General features: G+C 52.8%; 2 protein-coding genes across 10 annotated transcripts in view; one reads left to right on the forward strand and one right to left on the reverse strand.

Moving 5' to 3' along the window:
- Positions 1–17,874, forward strand: part of KLHL29 (kelch like family member 29) — a 331,409-nt gene extending 313,535 nt beyond the window's left edge. For all 6 annotated transcript variants that reach the window (XM_005895660.3, XM_070379185.1, XM_070379182.1 and 3 more), the window contains 8 exons: positions 1,482–1,684; positions 2,805–3,064; positions 6,025–6,223; positions 6,367–6,549; positions 6,758–6,938; positions 12,755–12,948; positions 13,279–13,423; positions 15,691–17,874. In XM_005895660.3, the coding sequence (XP_005895722.2) occupies positions 1,482–1,684; positions 2,805–3,064; positions 6,025–6,223; positions 6,367–6,549; positions 6,758–6,938; positions 12,755–12,948; positions 13,279–13,423; positions 15,691–15,874 (1,549 nt within the window). In that variant the 3' untranslated portion in view covers positions 15,875–17,874. The remainder of the gene's footprint in view (positions 1–1,481; positions 1,685–2,804; positions 3,065–6,024; positions 6,224–6,366; positions 6,550–6,757; positions 6,939–12,754; positions 12,949–13,278; positions 13,424–15,690) is intronic.
- Positions 9,648–19,468, reverse strand: part of ATAD2B (ATPase family AAA domain containing 2B) — a 156,866-nt gene continuing 147,045 nt past the window's right edge. The window contains exon 29 of one of the 4 annotated variants that reach the window (XM_070379174.1): positions 9,648–10,153. In XM_070379174.1, coding sequence (XP_070235275.1) covers positions 10,031–10,153 — 123 coding nt within the window. In that variant the 3' untranslated portion in view covers positions 9,648–10,030. Of the gene's footprint in view, positions 10,154–17,232; positions 17,370–17,636; positions 17,771–19,468 lie in introns of those variants that run through there. The other 3 variants (XM_070379175.1, XM_070379179.1, XM_070379180.1) reach the window with 3 other exon arrangements.

Here is a 19,468-nt window from a genome sequence, read left to right on the forward strand (position 1 = left end):
AATGTTGTGCTAATGGCGGCATTTCAGGTTCTGTCACGTAGAGCAGAGTCTCTTGGGAAGGCATTTTCCAGCCTCTATCACAGAAATGCTCCGCAGGACTCTAGACCTCATCCAGTCCAGTCTTCTTGTTCTGCAGAAGAGGAGCCTGAGGGCCAGAGAGACCAAGGCTGCCCGGCTGTGGGTGGCAGAGGTGGGGCACCCATGTCCCCTTACACCCAGCTCATACAGGAGTCGGCCTCCCTGGGGCCAGCCTGCTTGCTTGCCCCACACCTCCACACCCCCACTGCCAGCCACGGGGACATCCAAGGGACCAGTCACAAGAGTCTGGGCCCCTGGCCTCCTCAGGGTGGGGTGAGGGACAGGGAGAACGCAGCAGTAATTTCCCAGTCACGTGGCTGAATGCAGCCCTGGGCAGGACCAGGCTCAGTGTGGGAACCAGGACAGGTCAGAGCAGCCAAGACCGGGTGCCAAGCCGATCCACCTCTGATAACCCTGCCTCCTGACTCTTAACATTCTGGGTGTTTCTCCTCCTGGTCACTTCTTGATTGGTGTTATTTTTGCTTCATCTTATCTGTTTCCTTTCAGGTCCAGCTTTAGGGCGCAGCTGCCAAGCCTTAGGAGCCTTTGTAATGGTTTTGTATTTCTGTAGACACCAGATATAAACATATTTATATATTTGTGTCCCTCCCCCGCTCCCCCCAGTTCACAAGCCCGATGCACACTCTACACGCAGGCCACTCTGACCTCTGACCCCGTGTTCCATGTGGCAGGAGGGCCCCGCCCCGGGCCAGGTCCTAGGTCATGGCTGCTGGCTGTCTGTGGCGGAAGTCCTTGGTTGTTCCCTTCCCCTCCTCCCGGCTCTAACCATTCTGTCCGTCTATCTCGTCTCGTCCTCAGTTTCAAAGCAATGTCATGAAGGGCTTCCTTTCCATGCCTAAAAGGAAACAATATGCTTTTGGGGAAAGAGGTGGGGTTGGAGTCAGGGTTCCAGGGCGGCTTGGGGTCCTTAGTCTTTGGGGTGATCCAGGGGTCGGCTGTGATCATGGCCGGTCGGGAGCCTCAGTCACTCTGGAGACTCTCCCAACCGAGGCAGGCCAGGCCCCTGGGGCCCCGGGCCTGCTGACCGTGTTTGGCGGAGACGCCAGGGTCAGCAGCAGAACCGAACCGTATTGTTTCCCTTTAAGTCCAGTCCTAGTCCTCGTCCCCATCCACAGCTCATGCTTTTTGATTTGCATCTTTTTTTTGCATGGACATGCCGAGTAGTGATAAGCAGGGTTTTCTGTTCTTCTGGCGTCTCTGGTCAGACTCTTCTCTTTCAGATCCCGTGTCAGGTCGCTAGGTTCAGGTGTGTCATTGGCCGTGTCCCTTGAGTCCTAAAACGAAGGGCTGTGAGCGAGGTGTGCAGGGAGACCCAGCCCTGTGAGGAGGCGGCGCCGTGGCCGCGGGCCCGCAGGTAAGGACACCCTGGTCTCTGTGCCTAGGTCGGTGCAAGACGGCAGCCAATGCGGCCGGGAGAAGCTGGAACTGGTCCTGTCCAACCTGCAGGCCGACGTCCTGGAGCTGCTGCTGGAGTTTGTGTACACGGGCTCCCTGGTCATCGACTCGGCCAACGCCAAGACCCTGCTGGAGGCGGCCAGCAAGTTCCAGTTCCACACCTTCTGCAAAGTCTGCGTGTCCTTTCTCGGTGAGCCACGGGCAGCAGCACCAATGAACGGAACATTCAAGGCCTGAGTGGGGAGGGCCGTGCGTGCCCAGCCAGGTCGTCTGGGGATGCAGCTGGATTTCCCAGCAGATTTAACATGATCATTCGGATAACTGTGGGCAGAGGCCTTTGCTCACCGGTGGACAGAGGGGTTCTCTGCCTTGCTCCCCCGGGGGCCAGAGGTGCCACACTGGGCCCCCCAGGCAGTCATGTGAGAACAAATGGGCTGAGAGGCCCGTGTGAATGGTCTGTTCATGGGAGCCCCATGCCCTGGCTTCACAACCCTGTTATCTAAACACTAAACCAAATTGCTTCCATCAAGGCCTCAACCCACAGAACGTGCTCACTTTACACTTTGGAGCTTCCCAGTTTGGATGAGAGCAGGAGAGGGAAGGACAGAGATGGGAGTCACCAGAACCAGCCTGGGGGTGGAGTGAGAGAGATGGGGGCGGGGACAGGTGAGGGGATGGCCAGGGGCCTTAGATGTGACTCTGGGGCAATCGACCATCTAGAAGAGTCAGAAACTATGACTCTAGAGTTAAGTCCACAAAGGCAAAGGGCTTCCTAGGACCCAGCCATGTCTAGATCCATTAGTCAGATTTCAGGAGCCCTGGCCAGACTGACCCCAGGTCTGGAGGTCAGGTTGGGTGAGGCTGAGTCCCTGTGGGAGATGGTGGATGGGCTTATGAGGGGTGTTCCTGCTGTCATGACGCTGAAGTAGAAGTCCGTGATCCCAGACTTGTCTGTCACAGTTACGGAAGACACCCTAAGCCTCGGTGTGACCCCTGCCCCCAGCCCAGGCCTCCTTCATGCCCTGGCAGTGAGGAAGCTCTAAGCCTGGTGCTGACACCCCATACCTCAGTCTCAGTCCTTCTGCTGAGGGAGGCCTCAGGAAAGTCAGTTTGAGACGGGGCAGAGGAAAACCCAGAAAATGGGTGTGAAGTTCCAGGGACACAGGAAATTGGGCTTATGGGGACTCTGGATGCTGAAGGCAGGTCACAAGGACATGGGCTCAGAGAGGGGTTCAGAGAGACAGGCGATGAGAACGGGCGGGGACCCCTCCCCTGCAGTCAGCGGTGCCGTCCTGTGCTCTTGCCCCCAGAGAAGCAGCTGACGGCCAGCAACTGCCTGGGGGTGCTGGCCATGGCCGAGGCCATGCAGTGCAGCGAGCTCTACCACATGGCCAAGGCCTTCGCGCTGCAGATCTTCCCCGAGGTGGCAGCCCAGGAGGAGATCCTCAGCATCTCCAAGGATGACTTCATCGCCTACATCTCCAATGACAGCCTCAACACCAAGGCCGAGGAGCTAGTGTACGAGACCGTCATCAAGTGGATCAAGAAGGACCCCGTGTCTCGCGCGCAGGTAGGGCCCAACCCACCTGCCCCGGTTCCCGCCCCTCTCCCTCTTGGTGAGGGAGGACGTCTGGAGCAGGGAGTTGGGGCCACCTGGTCTAACCAGCAGTGCGAGCATGTGAGAACCAGCAGGCCTTGCAGAGGGAGGCCAGACCAGCTCACATGGTGCAGAGGGGTGAAGGGGGATGAGAGAAGAGAAATCAGGCACCAGAGGATTCTCGAGGGCTGGCATTGCACCTGCAGGAGACCCAAGCCAACCGAGAGTCCGCAGGGTCAAGTGGGCATCACCAGGGCCCTGCGGAGAGAAGGGTGTGCCTGAGTCAGGTGCCCTGGGCTCCTTCAAATGCAGCAGGAGGAGTCCCACTCCGGCTCTGGCAGTTGAGAGGGGAGGGAGCACCTGGACTGAATGGAAACCAGGCTGGAGACAGGGAACCACCGCTTGCCTGTCAGAAGGGAAGGCAAGTCCCTTGGAAGGGACAGCTAGAGGAAATGAGAGCCAGAGTCCAGAGCAGAAGGGCAGGGCGTGATCCCCAAGAGAGCCCCTGAGTCACAGGAGGTCAAGCACAGCCCCAGGGATCTCCAGCTGACTAGGGAATTCCTTCATGGGGGTTTTAAACAGAGAAACCACAGGAACAAACGTTCCTAGGAAGGCCAGCAGGCTGCAGGGATGGGAATGAATTTGGGATCCGTGCTTTGAGTGGGACTGCCTGGATTCCAAAGTGCTAGGAGCCCCCCACAGTTAGTGCAGACACGCAGGTGGCTCTTAGGAGAGCTCAGAGTCCACCTAGAAAGCACGGATGGGAAAATGGGGCAGGGAGACGGGAGCCCAGCAAGAGCTGAGGCAGCTGATTGACAGATGACAGGCTACTTTGTTGGCACATGGAGCAAGAAGAGGCACAAGGGAAGGAGGGATAGGGCAGGGACTGGATCCACAGCATCAAGTGCACGCAGGATGCAGAGATGGCTGGCCCCTTCTCCTGGCCCTCTGAGAAGGAGAAGGCAGTCCTCTGACCTACCAGGTGGGGATGGAGCAGGATTCATTTTCAGAGGAAGGAAGTCAAGTTAGGCCACTGTAATAGTGACCACCACCATCTACCACCACCCCCAGATCTGCCTCCAGCCCAGACCTCTGCCTTTGATTGTCTACAGGACCCCTCCACCCAGTGTCTCCCAAGCCCCTCTCATTCATAAACCCCCAGACCTACCCGTCTTCTTGGGTTCCTTATAGCAGTTCTGCCCTCTAACCACGGCAGAAGCCAAGTCCTCCCACACCTTCCACCTCCATGTGGCCACACATTGCTGCCATGGCTGCCTCCTCTTACCAGGGCCAAGTTCTCTCTCTTCATTCCCGGCCCCCTGATCTCACCAGGTGACCACAATTGTCTCCTGAGAGGGTTCCCTGCCTTCAGTCTCCTCCTTTCAAATTCATTCCCATCCCTGCAGCCTGCTGGTCTTCCTAGGAACATGTTTGGTCCTGTGGTTTTTCTGTTTAAAACCTCCATGAGGGAATTCCCTAGTGATCCAATGGTTGGGACTCCACGTTTCCACTGCAGGAGATGCAGGGCCATTCCTCGTCCGAGAACTAAGATCCCACATGCCAAGCAGTGTGGCCAAAAAAAAATTTTAATAAAATTTTTTAAAATTAAAAAAATTAAACTCCTCATGAGTGCCCTCATCCACTCTGCAGGAAGCACTACACAGCCCTTAGCAAGCCAAGCCTGAGGTCAGCAGAGGCCAGAACCCAGCTCACCTCTCCAGTCTTGTTTCTCCCTGTCTGCTACCCAACCCCTCAATGGAAGGCTTCTGCATCCAACAAGAAAAAACTCCGTGTGTGTGCTGAGTTGCTTTAGTCGTGTCCAACTCTGCTAGACACATATGGACTGTAGCCTGCCAGGCTCCTCTGTCCAGGGGATTTTCCAGGCAAGAATACTAGAGTGGGTTGCCATGCCCTCCTCCAGGGGATCTTCCAGACCCAGGGATCGAACTCACATGTCCTGCACTGCAGGTGGATTCTTTACTGCTGAGGCACCAGGGGAGTCCCAATAAGCTCCAGAGGTCCCTCCAAATGTGCCACCATGCTCTCTCAGACTCCAGTGCCTCTGTGTGTGCTTTGAATGGCCTCCCTGTCCTTCACCTTAGGCCTGGAGAAGTCAGCAATCCTTCCACAGCAGGCTCAGACATCACTCACTCTGGGGAGCCTCCTCTCCCACATCCCCACCACCCCTCATAGACTCTTCTTTGGGAAGAGTCCTTTGATGTGATGGATCCTCTCCCCGCCACGAAACTGTGTACACCTGGAGGTCAGAGACTGGGTCGTACTGGCCTTTGCATCCCCAAAAACAAACTCAGTGAATGGCATAGAGTGGTCACCAATACTTGTTTGTTGAAACTACAGCGATGAGCAAAGAGTTTGCCAGACAAGAGGGGGATTCAAATCAGTCAGTGAAAAGCCTTCAGTTCAGGGGTGGGGTCCAATGGGGTGCCACTCCAGGGGTTTGCTGGTGAGGGGGAGAGGCACAGGTTGGAATGGTCATGACTTGCAAGCTTAATGATCACAATCAGCTCTCCCAGGCCTTCCCACCTGTTCCTGAGTTTCTGCCCCCACACACACCTTTTTGAGGATCAGAATCCTCATTTGGTCCCCTGCAGCCTGGTATGAAACAGAGGCCCATGACCTGGGAGGAAGAGGCAGGAAGGAGGTGCTCAAGAGACCAAAGGGTGGTCCACCCCAGGGTCAGCCCCAGCGCGGAGACCTCTCCCTGGGTTCCCTTCTTGCCTCCAGCTGCTGGGAGCTCCCACGATCTCTATCTTGGCTGGGGTGAGCAGGGTCGGCACTCCCAAGCCAAATGCAGATGAGAATTATCCCTGCACTCAGCCCCACATCCCTCCTTTCTCCCTTCTCAATACGACTCACATGAGGTGGTGCCACCTTATGATCTAAGAAGATCCCGTGTCTCCTTGAACTCGCAGTATGCAGCGGAGCTGCTGGCGGTGGTCCGCCTCCCGTTCATTCACCCCAGCTACCTGCTCAACGTGGTGGACAACGAGGAGCTGATCAAGTCATCAGAAGCGTGTCGGGACCTGGTCAACGAGGCCAAACGCTACCACATGCTGCCCCACGCCCGCCAGGAGATGCAGACGCCCCGAACGCGGCCCCGCCTCTCCGCAGGTATGGCAGGACCTGCCCCAAACCCCCCAAGGCAGGTGCCCTGTCGTCAGCCCAACTCTGGGTGGGTTCCCCCAGGAGGCAACAGGCACAGATGCTGACACTGCGTCAGGCTGTCCCAAGGGTGCCCCTCCGTGTCCCTGCAGGTGTGGCCGAGGTCATCGTTTTGGTGGGGGGCCGTCAGATGGTGGGGATGACCCAGCGCTCGCTGGTGGCTGTCACCTGCTGGAACCCACAGAACAACAAGTGGTACCCGCTGGCCTCACTGCCTTTCTATGACCGCGAGTTCTTCAGTGTAGTGAGTGCCGGGGACAACATCTACCTCTCAGGTGAGGCCCCCTCAGGGCTGGGCTGGGCACAGGGCACAGACTTCCCCGGGGGTCCTCTCCCCACACCATGGCTAAGGAAGACACAAGGCCCAGAAGTGTCCACTTTGCACGTGAAGCCTCCTCCTGCCCCCGGGGCTGGGCCCCCCGGCCATGGGCCTTTCCTCACTCCCTGCCCACTCTCTGGACCTCCCTCCCGTACTGCCCACAGGTGGGATGGAATCAGGGGTGACGCTGGCCGATGTCTGGTGCTACATGTCCCTGCTCGATAACTGGAACCTCGTCTCCAGGATGACGGTCCCCCGCTGTCGGCACAACAGCCTTGTATACGACGGGAAGATTTACACCCTCGGGGGACTCGGCGTGGCAGGCAACGTGGACCACGTGGAGAGGTAATGAGGCCAAGGTCATGACATGGGCATCCTCTAATGTCCCCCAAGAGTTAAAATGCACATTGCTTCTCCTCCTCAACCCCTACCCAATTAAGACCCACTGGAGGCTGGACATTTAAAGGCCATTGTCCAGGCTCTTCCTGCCCAGCAGAGGGAGAAGAATCGGGATGGTAGGGTGGAAGCAGGAAGAGTGACAAGCTGCCCAGTCACCGAGACAGGGCACTCTTGTCCCAATCAGGGGGACAAACAAGCTGGAGGCATGAGATCCAGTGGTGAAAAAGCTCAGGGTGGGCCTGCTGCTGTCCTGACCAGGCAATTAGGGAGCTTACTAGGACTGGAAGCAGCAGCCCAGAGATGTGCTGGGATGTCGGGCTAAGCGAGGGGCTTCCCAGGTGGCTCAGTGGGTAAAGAATCCGCCTATAGCACACAATATCCTGCCTGCAGGAGACACAGGCAGATGCAAGTTCAGTCTCCGGATCAGGAAGATCCCCTGGAGGAGGACATGGCAAGCCACTCCAGTGTTCTTGCCTGGAGAATGCTATGGACAGTGGAGCCTGGTGGGCTACCATCCATAGGGTCACAAACAGTCAGACATGACTGAGCATGTATGCAGGGCTAAGCTGGAACCATCATCCAAATGTGACTGCCATGTCCCTACCAAGCGGAGGTGACACCCCAGGGACACTCCCTTCCTCCCTCCATCCCACACATCCTGGGAAATCTGCTTGTAGTAATAACACAGGAAAGGGTCACTGCACACAGGCCTGGCCAATTCTCTAGAACTCTCTACAGAAGTCGTGTGTATAAAGCCTGCCCTCTGCTGGAAGTCCTGGGCTGGCTTCCTCAAATCTGGCCTCACCTAGAACAGGGATCTGGCACAGGCAGGAGGGCCAGAGGCCAGAGGAGGGCATTTTTCCGGGTAGAAATAGTCTTTGTCTTTGAGCAACAGATACCTTGGAGAGAAGCTGCAGGAAGAGCTCCAGCAGCTTTGTGAGTCAGCAGCAGTCAGCAGTGCAGACCTGCTTTCCCAGGATCTAGTGACCTAGAGAGTGGCAAGTTTGTCTGAGCTGGCCTCCAGTTTCAGCCCAGGGGGTTCACAGCTAAGATTACTGGAGTCCTTTCCCATGTTCTTCCCACACCCTAGGGGCTTCTAAAACAGCTCAGCAGGTAAAGTCTGTCTGCAATGCAAGAGCCTCAGGAGACTTGGGTTTGATCCCTTAGTCAGGAAGATCCCCTGGAGGAGAGCATGGCAACCCACTCCAGTATTCTTGCTTGGAGAATCCCATGGACAGAGGAGCCTAAGGGCTACAGTCCAAAGGGTTGCAAAGAGTTGGACATGACTGAGCACACTCACAGGATCCCACAGCCTAGCCCACCATCCTGGCCTACAACATTGACTCCCACGGAAAGCACATCTTCCCCCCTGTGACAGCTTATTGCTTGTGGAGTCACACAAACCCCTCAATTTGTCTTTTTCCCCTTGGTGGCTAATTGGACATTTGACAAATGTTACAGCAGAGACAGATTCAGAGTGACACAGGTTCTGGATGTTCACTGTGGGCTTTTAACTCCCCCAAGTGGAGCCCAGAGATGGCTCAGTAACATTTAATTGTCATATTGATTTGGAGATAATGGGGAATCCCATTAATATGAAGATATTAATACTGCTGTTGAACCTGGGTCAGCCCTGGTGCTGACAGCCTTCTGTGGGACCCACTGCACGCCCATCAAGCCCCAAGCTTTCCGGAAGCACCAGCTTCCAGTCGTTTGTCATCCACTATAAACACATGAAAAGGAGACATTTTCTATGTAGGAGTAAACTGAGCTAGATCTGTCATCCTGTCTTGCTTTTGTCAGCTATTTTTAATCTCCTAAGATGCTGATTACTCATTTTGCAAACTTATACTTGTTGATAAATACAGGGATTTGTTCAAGGATCAAATGCACCAAGAGCGGGGACAGGCTCCACTCCCATCGGGCCCAGGAGCAGTGCTCCAATGCTCGGGAGCAGCCGATATCAGACTGCCTTGGTGGCTGGCTCAGCCTTTGTTCTGCTATGAAACATCAGCTGGGGCACAGAAGGAACAAGACCCCCCTGGGACCCCCGGAGATCGAGGAGCAGTCCAGGGCATGGTGCCCTGAGCCCCTTCCCCAGCCCACTGGTATCTGTCAACTGTCCTTGTAGGGACAGGATGCAGACCTGAAGACCCCTGGGAGGAGGGTACATGGAGGGATGCCCACAGCTTCCCAGGGAACAGAGCTGGATCTCCTTTGGTCAATCTTCACACAGTGGCGATGACGGAAACTTCTGGGTGACAGGAGGGTCAGGGGAACGGGGACAGACATGAAGACACTTTGTTCCCCAGGAAGCACTAATGGTACAAATCGCTCTTCTATCGATAATGAATGAGATGTATGGCACATGATAATTACATTACATTACGGCATTACAGGACTCGAGCAAGATTATATAATTATAGATTAAAACAACAGTGTCATAGACAAACCTGTATTATATCATTATATAAATAACCGGGTCTAATACTTTATGGCCATATATTGCAGTAGCTGTGGTTACTGGATAAATGATAGCGGAGTGCCTCACTCCGCGGGGTTATTTGCATGTCATTAGCATATCCTTCCCAAGCAGGAAGCTGACAGATTGAGTTGATGGAGGGCTGGTGGCTTGGCAATCAGCCACCTGGAATAACGAGAACATTGCGTTTGGCGGAAGGTGCCATTGTACCGAAAGCCTGAAGACTAACAGCCACATAACCTTCCACTGTCTCCCAGCTCCTTATGCAGGAGCTCTTTGGATCTCTGCCACATTGACTTAAAAAACAGATATCCAAACTTCTGACACTGTCCCAAAAGGCATATCTCCTATTTATTCCATCTCCCATTAGCCACATATCGTTCGTTTGGGCCTTCGTTGAATCAGCTCCTGCTGCCCTTCAAGGTGCTGGAGCCTCTTCTCAAATCCCGAAGTCTGTGCAAGCTGGATGTCTCCACAGCCAGGGACACCTGGAGGAAGGACTGTCTTCCTGGGTCACAGAGCTGTGACTGTGCAATGACTCGTGCCCCCAGGAGGCTCACAGGAAAAGTGTGCCTCCCAGGAAAGGTGTCCTGGGGGAATCCCATGTGGCGGTGCAGCAAGCCCACGATGGAGGTCCCGCCCTGGGTCCAGAGACCTCCAAAGCACAGTGAACTGTGAGCTGTGAATGAAAGATCCAGAGAGAATGCTTGTGAGAGCAGCCCTCAGGGAACAACGGACAGACACAGCTTCCCCAGGAAGAAAAACCTCACCAATCCCAGTTCAGTGGCCAGTCTGCTCAACACCAAGTCTACTCTTGCCATCAGCTGCTACCTGTTCTCATGGTTTCCCCCGTCCTGCCTGGAACTCACATTCCATCACGTCTCCATCCTCTGACTTTGCCACTTTGTCCTGCACCACACATCCTGCAGATCTGTTCAGTCCAACCCTTTACCATCTCCACACCTGCCCCCTAGGGCTGATTGCATGAGAAAATCCCATGATCTTGGAGACTGGCTCCACTATGAATTGAAATCTTCCAGTCTCTACTGGATCTTCACAGTACAGGGCATCTTTTCGAGTGTCCCTTGTCAACCGCTTCTCCCACTCTCGACAGCGTGTGTCTCCCACCTTCATTTCTCCCCTCAAGGCTCTTACCCTGCAGACTCCTTCAATACTTTACTCCTGCTTCACAGAGAAATTGGAGCCATCAATCAAGAACTCTATCCTCTTCCTGCCATCACTCTTGCGTCTACCTTGACACTCATGCCATCCTTGACTTCCTCCCTCATGCCTAAATGGCCACCACTTTCCTTTCCATTGTGGATCCAATCTGCATCCAGGTGCCAGGAGCCCCTGATCACCAGCTCTCCCCTTTTTCTCATATATAACTCATCTTTCATTATCCACTTGGCTCCTTCCTATTAGCATGTAGACACAATCAAACCTCCCCTCCAAAAGTAAAACAAAACCTGTGCTGTGCTGGAGCTGGTTCATACTGGTTCATGGGAGCCCATGCTTAAATCTTCAGGAACTCTGCATGTCAATTGTTAGCTACAAATATTATTAAAAATTAAGTCATATAGGGAATTCCCTGGTGGTCCAGTTGTTAGGACTCCATGTTTTCACTGCTGAGGGCACAGGTTCAATCCCTGGTCAGGGAACTAAGATCCCGCAAACCCACAAGCCATGTGGCAAATAAATAAAATAAAAAAATAAAACTTGTCTTATAAACTTAGAACTAATTTAAAAACAAAGGCAATTCATACTCAAAACTCACCACTATCTAATTTTTTACTCCATTTTACCGCTGCCTGTACTCTATGTGTCCACTGCCTCTGTATGTGAAGGAGATTCTGTGTCCTGGGGTGCTTCTCGGTCTTTCTTCCCAGCCTCACAGTCAGTGATGTCCTATTGGTAGCCTGAAATCAGTCATGAATTTACATCACAGAAATCAGCAAAGGCTACACACCAGGACTTTCTTCCCTGGTTTTTACAGTTTATCAGCATATCACGGACAATACCTCTTAGCAGTCCCTTCTAAGTCCCACATTCTTGGCCCATCTTCCCAGCGAATTTTCACCCAAGAGATGTCTCCACCAGCCATTTCCACTGCCTGGCTTCCCACTTCCTCCTCCATACACAAATAACCCTGCACTTCCTGTTTCACATCATGTGCCCTCGACACACCACCAGTGACCTGCTGGGGACTTCCTGACCTCCCATCACATCCGCCATGCTGCAGCTTTGTCTCCTGTCACACCACCACTCCTCTCAGACCCCTCTCAGCTCCCCTCTATAGGCTGGCATCTCCCCAGTGTCCTCAGCCCATCTTCACCACACATATTCCCTGTGAACCCCCTTGCCTTCAATTTCCATCTACATGCTGATGATCCCAAAGCTGAATATTTAATCCAGACCAAAATACTGACTGCCCCTGCACATCCCCAAATTCCTACCCGCAGATACTTTAAACTCCTCGGGAAGAAAAGACAAACTCATCCTCCTTCCCAAACCTTCCCAACTTTGGTTGCCTATCCTATGAGTAGTGCCCCCTCTGCCCAGACACCCTGAGGCATCCTAGGCAACTCCCCAAACTAAGACAGTGATTCACGCTGCACTGTCTCAGTTCACCTCTCCTTCTATTCCCACGTTCTTCTTTGGGCCAGGCCACTATTTCCCCAGTTTTCAGTCCATCAGTTCAGTTCAGTCGCTCAGTCGTGTCCGACTCTTTGCGACCCCATGAATTGCAGCACACCAGGCCTCCCTGTCCAACACCAACTCCCGGAGTTTACTCAAACTCATGTCCATCGAGTCGGTGATGCCATCCAGCCATCTTATTCTCTGTTGTCCCCTTCTCCTCCTGCCCCCAATCCCTCCCAGCATCAGGTCACAGGTGGGTATATTTCAGTCCATGGGAGATGCCCAGTGCAGGACTGGAGAAGAAAAGAGCAGGACTGAGCTGGACAGAGAGGACTGCGGGCCTGGAAGCTGGGGAGCCCAGTGTGAGTAAAGGAAGGAAGATAAAAGTCTGCACAGAGGTTTCAGCAGATAGACAAGAGCTCCCTGAGGTTCAGGAGGAAGGCAGAGAGGGCTGGGTTGGGCAAAATTCTGGGTGGTCTTGAGTGACTCACCCCAAGTGCCCCTAACTCTGTGATCTCCAGTTACACCCAGGGCAGAAAGAAGACGGTGGAGCTCCCCCATGTCTGCTGCCTTGGTTGGGGCCCCTGCCCTGCACGAGGCCCATCTCTGATTCTGGGCGCCTATTCTCCTCTCTCAACAGGTACGACACCATCACCAACCAATGGGAGGCGGTAGCCCCTCTGCCCAAGGCAGTGCACTCAGCAGCAGCCACCGTGTGTGGTGGGAAGATCTATGTGTTTGGGGGCGTGAACGAGGCAGGCCGAGCTGCGGGCGTCCTCCAATCTTACGTCCCACAGACCAACACATGGAGTTTCATCGAGTCCCCGATGATTGGTGAGAACCAATTGTCTCCTCGGCCCAAGACCAGGGCAGCAGCCCCACCCCATTGATTTACTCAGTCTCACTATCCCAAGCCCAGATATCCAGCTGAGCCCAAGGGTTCTGCAGACCCAAGTCTGGGCTGGGGGGCAGAAGGGGAATGTGGGGAGGTGAACCCCCAGCCTAGGTGCAGCTGCAGCTCCCGCTACCCAGACAAAGGGCCAATTGGCCCGTGCCAGGAGCTTCCTGGCCCCAGCTCAGTCCTCAGGCTACCCAGTGATGCTGAAGGTCTCTGCAGGCCGAGCAGAGGACCCTGACCTGTCCCTTGCCCTGCTCTCCCGGCAGATAACAAGTACGCTCCGGCCGTCACCCTCAATGGCTTCGTTTTCATCCTGGGTGGGGCTTATGCCAGAGCCACCACCATCTACGACCCAGACAAAGGGAACATCAAGGCCGGCCCCAACATGAATCACTCTCGCCAGTTCTGCAGGTGAGGGGGCGGGAAGCAAGGAAGTCAGGGGGAGGGACAGCAGGAGGGGTTGGTGCAGATGACGGACCACCATCCTGTGACCAAGGCGGTGCCCAGGCCAAAGCAGCACCGTGGGTGTGGGTGTTCATGCAGAGCAGAGCGAAAAGCACCCCAGGGCAGCCCCTGGCCCAGAAGCCCAACCCTTGGGCTCCAGCAGACCACCCCACATCAAAGCTGCACAGGAAAGGCTTCCAAGAGCCCTGGGTCCTTAAGGCCTCACCTTCTCTCAGCGAGAGGAGAGGGTGGTGTTGTGAGGTTTTCCCTCCTCAGGCCTGCCTGCTGGGTCACAGATGAGAGGTAGTGCTCACCCCAAGCTATGGATACCCTACATGGGATGACGGTGGTTTATGCCCTGACGACACGTATGATCCTGATGGATCTTTGGAGCTGGACCCAGTGAGGCACAAGGCACGGCTGCTCTGGAGCCCCGAAGCTGCCTGGGCAGAAACACACCCAGACCAGACCACCCCGCAGGAAGAGAGAGGTAGAGGTCAGAGTGTGGCCTGGTTCCTAGGATGCTCTGGTCCCAAACCTTAACCACTCTGGGCAGTGAGGTGCACACTGTGCTCTTCCAGCCCCATCCTTCCCCAGACTGAGAGGAATAAGGAAACTAAAGGGGTCCCAGAGACTCCATTTGCAGCCTTTCCATACAAAGCCTTCCTGAAGACTCCTAGAGGTGACCCCTGGCCCTCAGTGTGGGAAAAGCATTTACTGAGTGCCCGCTGTTTGTTGGCATGGCCAGGAAAGTGACGATCCACTAGTAACATGTTATGTGACCTCAGGGAAAAAACGTCCTCTCTCTGGGGAAGTTCTAGCTATAAATGGGCCCTTGGACCAGATGAGTGCCTAGTTCCTGTTAATATGATGATGTCACAGTTCTTGAGCCCTCTTTCACATCCTACGTGATGGCCATGTCCATGGTAACTCTGACAATATTGTCCTGTGATCAAGACAGTCAGGGTGTGGGCACCCCTTGTGGGTGAGGGGACTCCCATGCCTCACTGGAGAGTAAAAGTGAGTGTGGAGAGATGACGCCTGAGGGGAGATTTAAGCTGAGTCTTACACTGGAAGCAAGGTCAGGATATGCCACAGGGGGAGAAGTGTGAAGGGCCCAGACCGCACGGAGCTGTGAGAGAGAAGGCTGGGAGCTCCAGAATCTGGGAAGAAATCTAGACACACAGGTTGTGTCAAGGCTCTCAGGCTTTCAGAAATGGGTGGTGACTTAGGAAGCGCATCTGCTCAATGTCAGGGGATGGCCAAGAGAAACAGCCATTAACTGAGATGAGGGAACTCGGACTGGAAGCACAGGGGTGGCCATCTGTGTGAAGGGGTAGCTGAGATCCACAGTAAGGGATTCAGTGCGGAAGAGCAAGGAGCCGCCCGAGACAGCAGGACCCAGCCAGTGAGTGTGCCACAGGGTAGGCACCCGGGCCGCCATGGTGATGTTGGGAGCACACTAGGCCCTGGTGGCCACGTGCAGGCAGCAGCACAAGGTCACATGTGTGAAGAAATCACAGCAGCAAGCTTTGGCTCTGAGCCCCTCGGCCAGGGTGAAATTCCTGTTCGAGTAGCCCATACTCAGTTATGGTTTAGCTCCTTACACCCTGTCTACTACCATTCTGGTGAGTCATGTTTCCAGCTGGACTTGAGTGGTAGGAAAGCTCTGTCCTGGCAACACCAAGATGCTGTGTAGAGACCCGTGACCTCAGCTGAGCACCTGTACATAGAGTCTCCCAGCCAATCTGAGTCAGATGCACAGGCCCCGGGCTGCCCAGTAGGCATCAGTGTCACCCGCAGCCGGAGGGTAGTATAGCGTGGCATCCTGATTGGTCCTGGAAGAGAGGTGTTTTTCTTATACCAGCTTAGGTCAGAGGGCAAAGAAGAGCAGCAAGATCCCATAGGACTTTTTTCTTCTTAAAATTTATTTTTACTTATTTACTTGGCTGCACTGGGTCTTACTTGCAGCATGTAAGGATCTTCAGTCTTCCTTGAGTCATGCAGGGTCTTCAGTTGCAGTATGTGGAATCTAGTTCCCTGGCCAGGGATTGAAACTGGGTCCCCCACATTTGGGAGCATGAAGCCTTATCTACTGGACAACCAGGGAAGTCCTCAAGATCCCATAGTACTTTTGCAAAAGGGGAGAGGCAGCCAGCAACAGGACAGGGCTCTGTCTCCTGGTCCCAGGGGGGATCCCCAATGGCTAAGTCTCTCCCTGCTTTCTCTGACAGCGCCGTGGTGCTTGACGGCAAGATTTATGCAACCGGAGGCATTGTTAGCAGTGAGGGGCCAGCCCTGGGCAACATGGAAGCCTATGAGCCTGCAACCAACACGTGGACCCTCCTCCCCCACATGCCCTGCCCTGTGTTCAGACACGGCTGTGTCGTAATAAAGAAATATATCCAAAGCGGCTGACATCAGCGGAAAGCCCACACCAAGACTGTGGACACGTCTGGTGAGGCAAATGCTACTCACAAAGATCGACTTTCAGCAACACCGATAAGAGGCCGACCAACCCAATCAAGGAACTCACTGCGCTGGACATTTTGAATACTCTCTACATTGAATGTAGGAAATCATCCTCGCCTTTGGGGGGACAAGAAGGAGTGGCCTCCAGGCAGCAGGAACCACAACCCTCCCAGTGAGCGAGCCAGGCCTCAGCGCTCCTGCAGGGGCACTTGCTCTGAACGGAGGCACTCGCTTGGCCCCATGCAATGGAGTCTCACATAACTTTCCACCTGGGAGAGAGCAGCTGTCTTTTCCTTCCTGCAGAGCAAGCTTGAACCCCAGCCAACCATAGATCAGTCATCCTCTGACAATATTAGACGTCAGGCTCTTTTGGAATAAGATCAAAGTGTCCTTACCACTTTGATTCCTACTTTTGTTTTTAACAAATCTACACTTTCAGTGGCCAAGGGAAAACAAGGGACAATACTACGTTATGGGGACATGAGGCCAAGGAGGCCACCAGTCCCTACTGGGTCGATAAGTCCAGCCACCACGTGGAGCCTGATGTGACTGGGGCAGGGCCACTGTGGGGAGAGCTGGGGACAGCCGTCTGTCCCTTCACAGGGTTTTCTACCATGTTTTTGCTGGAGAAGGACAAGGTGATTGTGCTAGCTTTCTCTTATCCAATATGAATTATTTAGATTTCCAAGGCATTTTCTTGATAAACAAAAAGGCTATTTTTAAGTACCGAGAGAAGGAGGCGGCCTCAAGAGGGATAATGTGGGAATTCCCAAAGCTCTTTGTAGGTAGTGCCAGAGTGGGGCATTTGCTCCAATTTTTCTATGTGCAGAATAGAGGATCTCTCCTGGGGGGCTGGGGTGGTGAAAGCCCCCATTTTATTTTTAGAAAAAGTAACTCCCAGACAGCCCTGTAAAAGCCATGCCTCATGGAGGCATTGTCAAGGAAAGATGACTGTTCCGAAGGTAACCGATTCTGGCTCTCAACACCAGGCCAGCTCCCTCCATGAGGTAAAGCTGAGGACCCGGGCCAGGCTGGAAGGGAAGGGGGGAGAATACATGTCTACAAAGCACAGGAGACTATTTTTGATATTTATAGCTATATATTAAGGCACCTGCCACAAAGAGCTCTCAGGATGGGGACAGCCTTCTCAGACGAGCCATGACAGGCAAAACCTGACGGGTGAGAGCGGAACCGCTCTTCTAGTAGCATCTTAACCTGAGCAAGGGGAGCCCTGAGGGGAGGCCACCCCGTGGCTCAGAGAAAGGCCTTCCCGCTAGTCCTCAGACCCTCAAACCTCACACGGTGACCAGTTTCCATTCCAGGGCACGAAGGATGCGGCCGCCACTGCTGCGCTGTTGAGTCGAAGTTGGTACCAAATACACATTTACCATTTTTATATCTGGGAAGTCGACTTGCCGTCATCTCATCGTGAAAACCATTTCTAAGGAGAAAAGGACAGGACGCGCGTTCCATCTTTCAGTATTTGATGACACAAGGTCCCAGTGTTGGGCATCAACTTCTCGCACTACAAGGGTGGCTCCCACTTGGACAAGATACCAAGCTTCGTTATGCAGTTTTTAATATTATTTATTCTTTTAAAAAAGTAATAAGCACAAAACTACATACGTTGTATGTCATTTAAAGTATTTATGTCAAACAGGGTGCAAGTGTGAACCCAAGGACTGGAGCACAAGTGTCTAACTGCCTGGGGCAGGGCGGATGTCAGCGTTGGTGAGCGTCTGCCTCCAAAGGAGGTGCTAGTGGTCAGCGAGACTCAACACAGATGACATTGAAATCCCGTTTCTCTCCTCATCTATCACACTGGAGCAAAACTGGCTATTTCTGTGAATGATATAAAACAGGGTTCTCTGTAATGGTATTGTACATAGTATATGTTTATTGTTAAGTTCTTGTTATATTATAATAAATATATTTATAGATCTAGACTCGGAAGCCAATGGAATGCCTCTGTGTGCCACCGTCCTTGACCCCAAGATGAGCAACCCGGTGCAGGCCTGTGTTGCCTCTCCTATCAGCTGTCTGGGCTCTGCCACAGACTCAAATGCAGATCTTGGTGATCAGAAAAGATAGGACTCCTTAGCGAGGGAATGTATAGAGCTGAAAGTCAAGAATCAAGGACAATTAAAGTCAAAGTTGAAAGGGACTTGCAAACACTCTGGCACTGACTCTGAGGATCTCCCTTCAGTTTAAATGCTTTTTTTTTTTTTTTTTTTGGCTGTACTGCATGTGGGGTCTTTAATTTCCTGACCAGAGATTGAACCCATGGCCTCTGCACTGAGAGCAGGGTATCTTAACCACTGGACCACCAGAGAAGTCCCCAGTCTAAGTGCTCTTATTATACCTGTGCGACTGAAAGCTTCAAGGTTAGCTTTCCCCTGGTCTGATTTTTGTGCCCAAGACCCTTTTGGAGGACTGTGCCAAACCCACATGGCAACTCCACTTCATCAGCCTGAGATACAAAATACCTCCTCCAGAAGAACAAGCTGTGCCTTCCATCCTAAAATCTAGTCAGGGTGGCCTCCCTGCCTTCTTCAGTCCTACCATAGGCTGTTCTCTAATCTGTTGAATAGAGTGACTTTGCTCTACTAAGGACACCCATACAAAGCCCAGGGCAAAAGTATAGAGCACCAGACAGGATTGCTCCCTCTCTTACAGGGAAAACGTTTAGATTTAATGGATTCGTAGGAGAAGGCAGATTTACCAGCATTTCACTCACATGAAGAACCCCATACCCTTAATCCCCAAATCTCACCAAGACCTACAGTCTCCTTGCAAGAAAAAAAAAAAATTCGGAAGAAGGTGGGCTGGGATAGAGGATCTGGGAGTCCTCAAAGAACTCAGCTGACAGCTTATGATGAGTGGACCATACACTTGCCAAAAATATCTGCCCTGGTCCCTCAGTAACATCAGTCCTAGAGGAAAGGATGGAGAATATCTGGTAGATATCAATCATGAAGAGCTGAAATGATAATCCATTATAAAAACCAAGCAATAGTTTGTTACCTCATTCCTTCTCTACTCTATTTGCCTAAATCAAAGGAAATATTTTCTCTGGGTCTATGAAGAGTCTGTGTATTTACCATGAAAGACATGTATATCTGCTTATCAGGTGTCCATGTAACCATGGGGAGAGTCTCTTACCATCAGACCTGGCATGGATGGTGAGGAAATTTATTGTGACAGTCACAGACAGGAAATGGATCACAGTGTGTGTGTGTGTGTGTGTGTGTGCATGAGAACTTTAAAAAATTCAAAGCTGAAAAAGAAGAAAACAGTAAAAATATTTGTAGTCCATACAACAAAGGATTAATATCTTTATTAAAAAACCTGTGTGATTCAATTAGAAACTGTTAAGTGATTCCAACTGTTAAACAGGTCATGAATAGACCTTGCAAAGAGGAAACATAATAAAAAAGTTCAACATTGATAATTATTAAATAATGAAACTTAAATAATGAGGTCACATCTTTACTTACTAAATTAGCTTCCCAAACCTTAAAAAAAAAAGGCAGGGATGAG

This window comes from Bos mutus, chromosome 11, assembly GCF_027580195.1.
Source record: "Bos mutus isolate GX-2022 chromosome 11, NWIPB_WYAK_1.1, whole genome shotgun sequence".
Taxonomy (NCBI): domain Eukaryota; kingdom Metazoa; phylum Chordata; class Mammalia; order Artiodactyla; family Bovidae; genus Bos; species Bos mutus.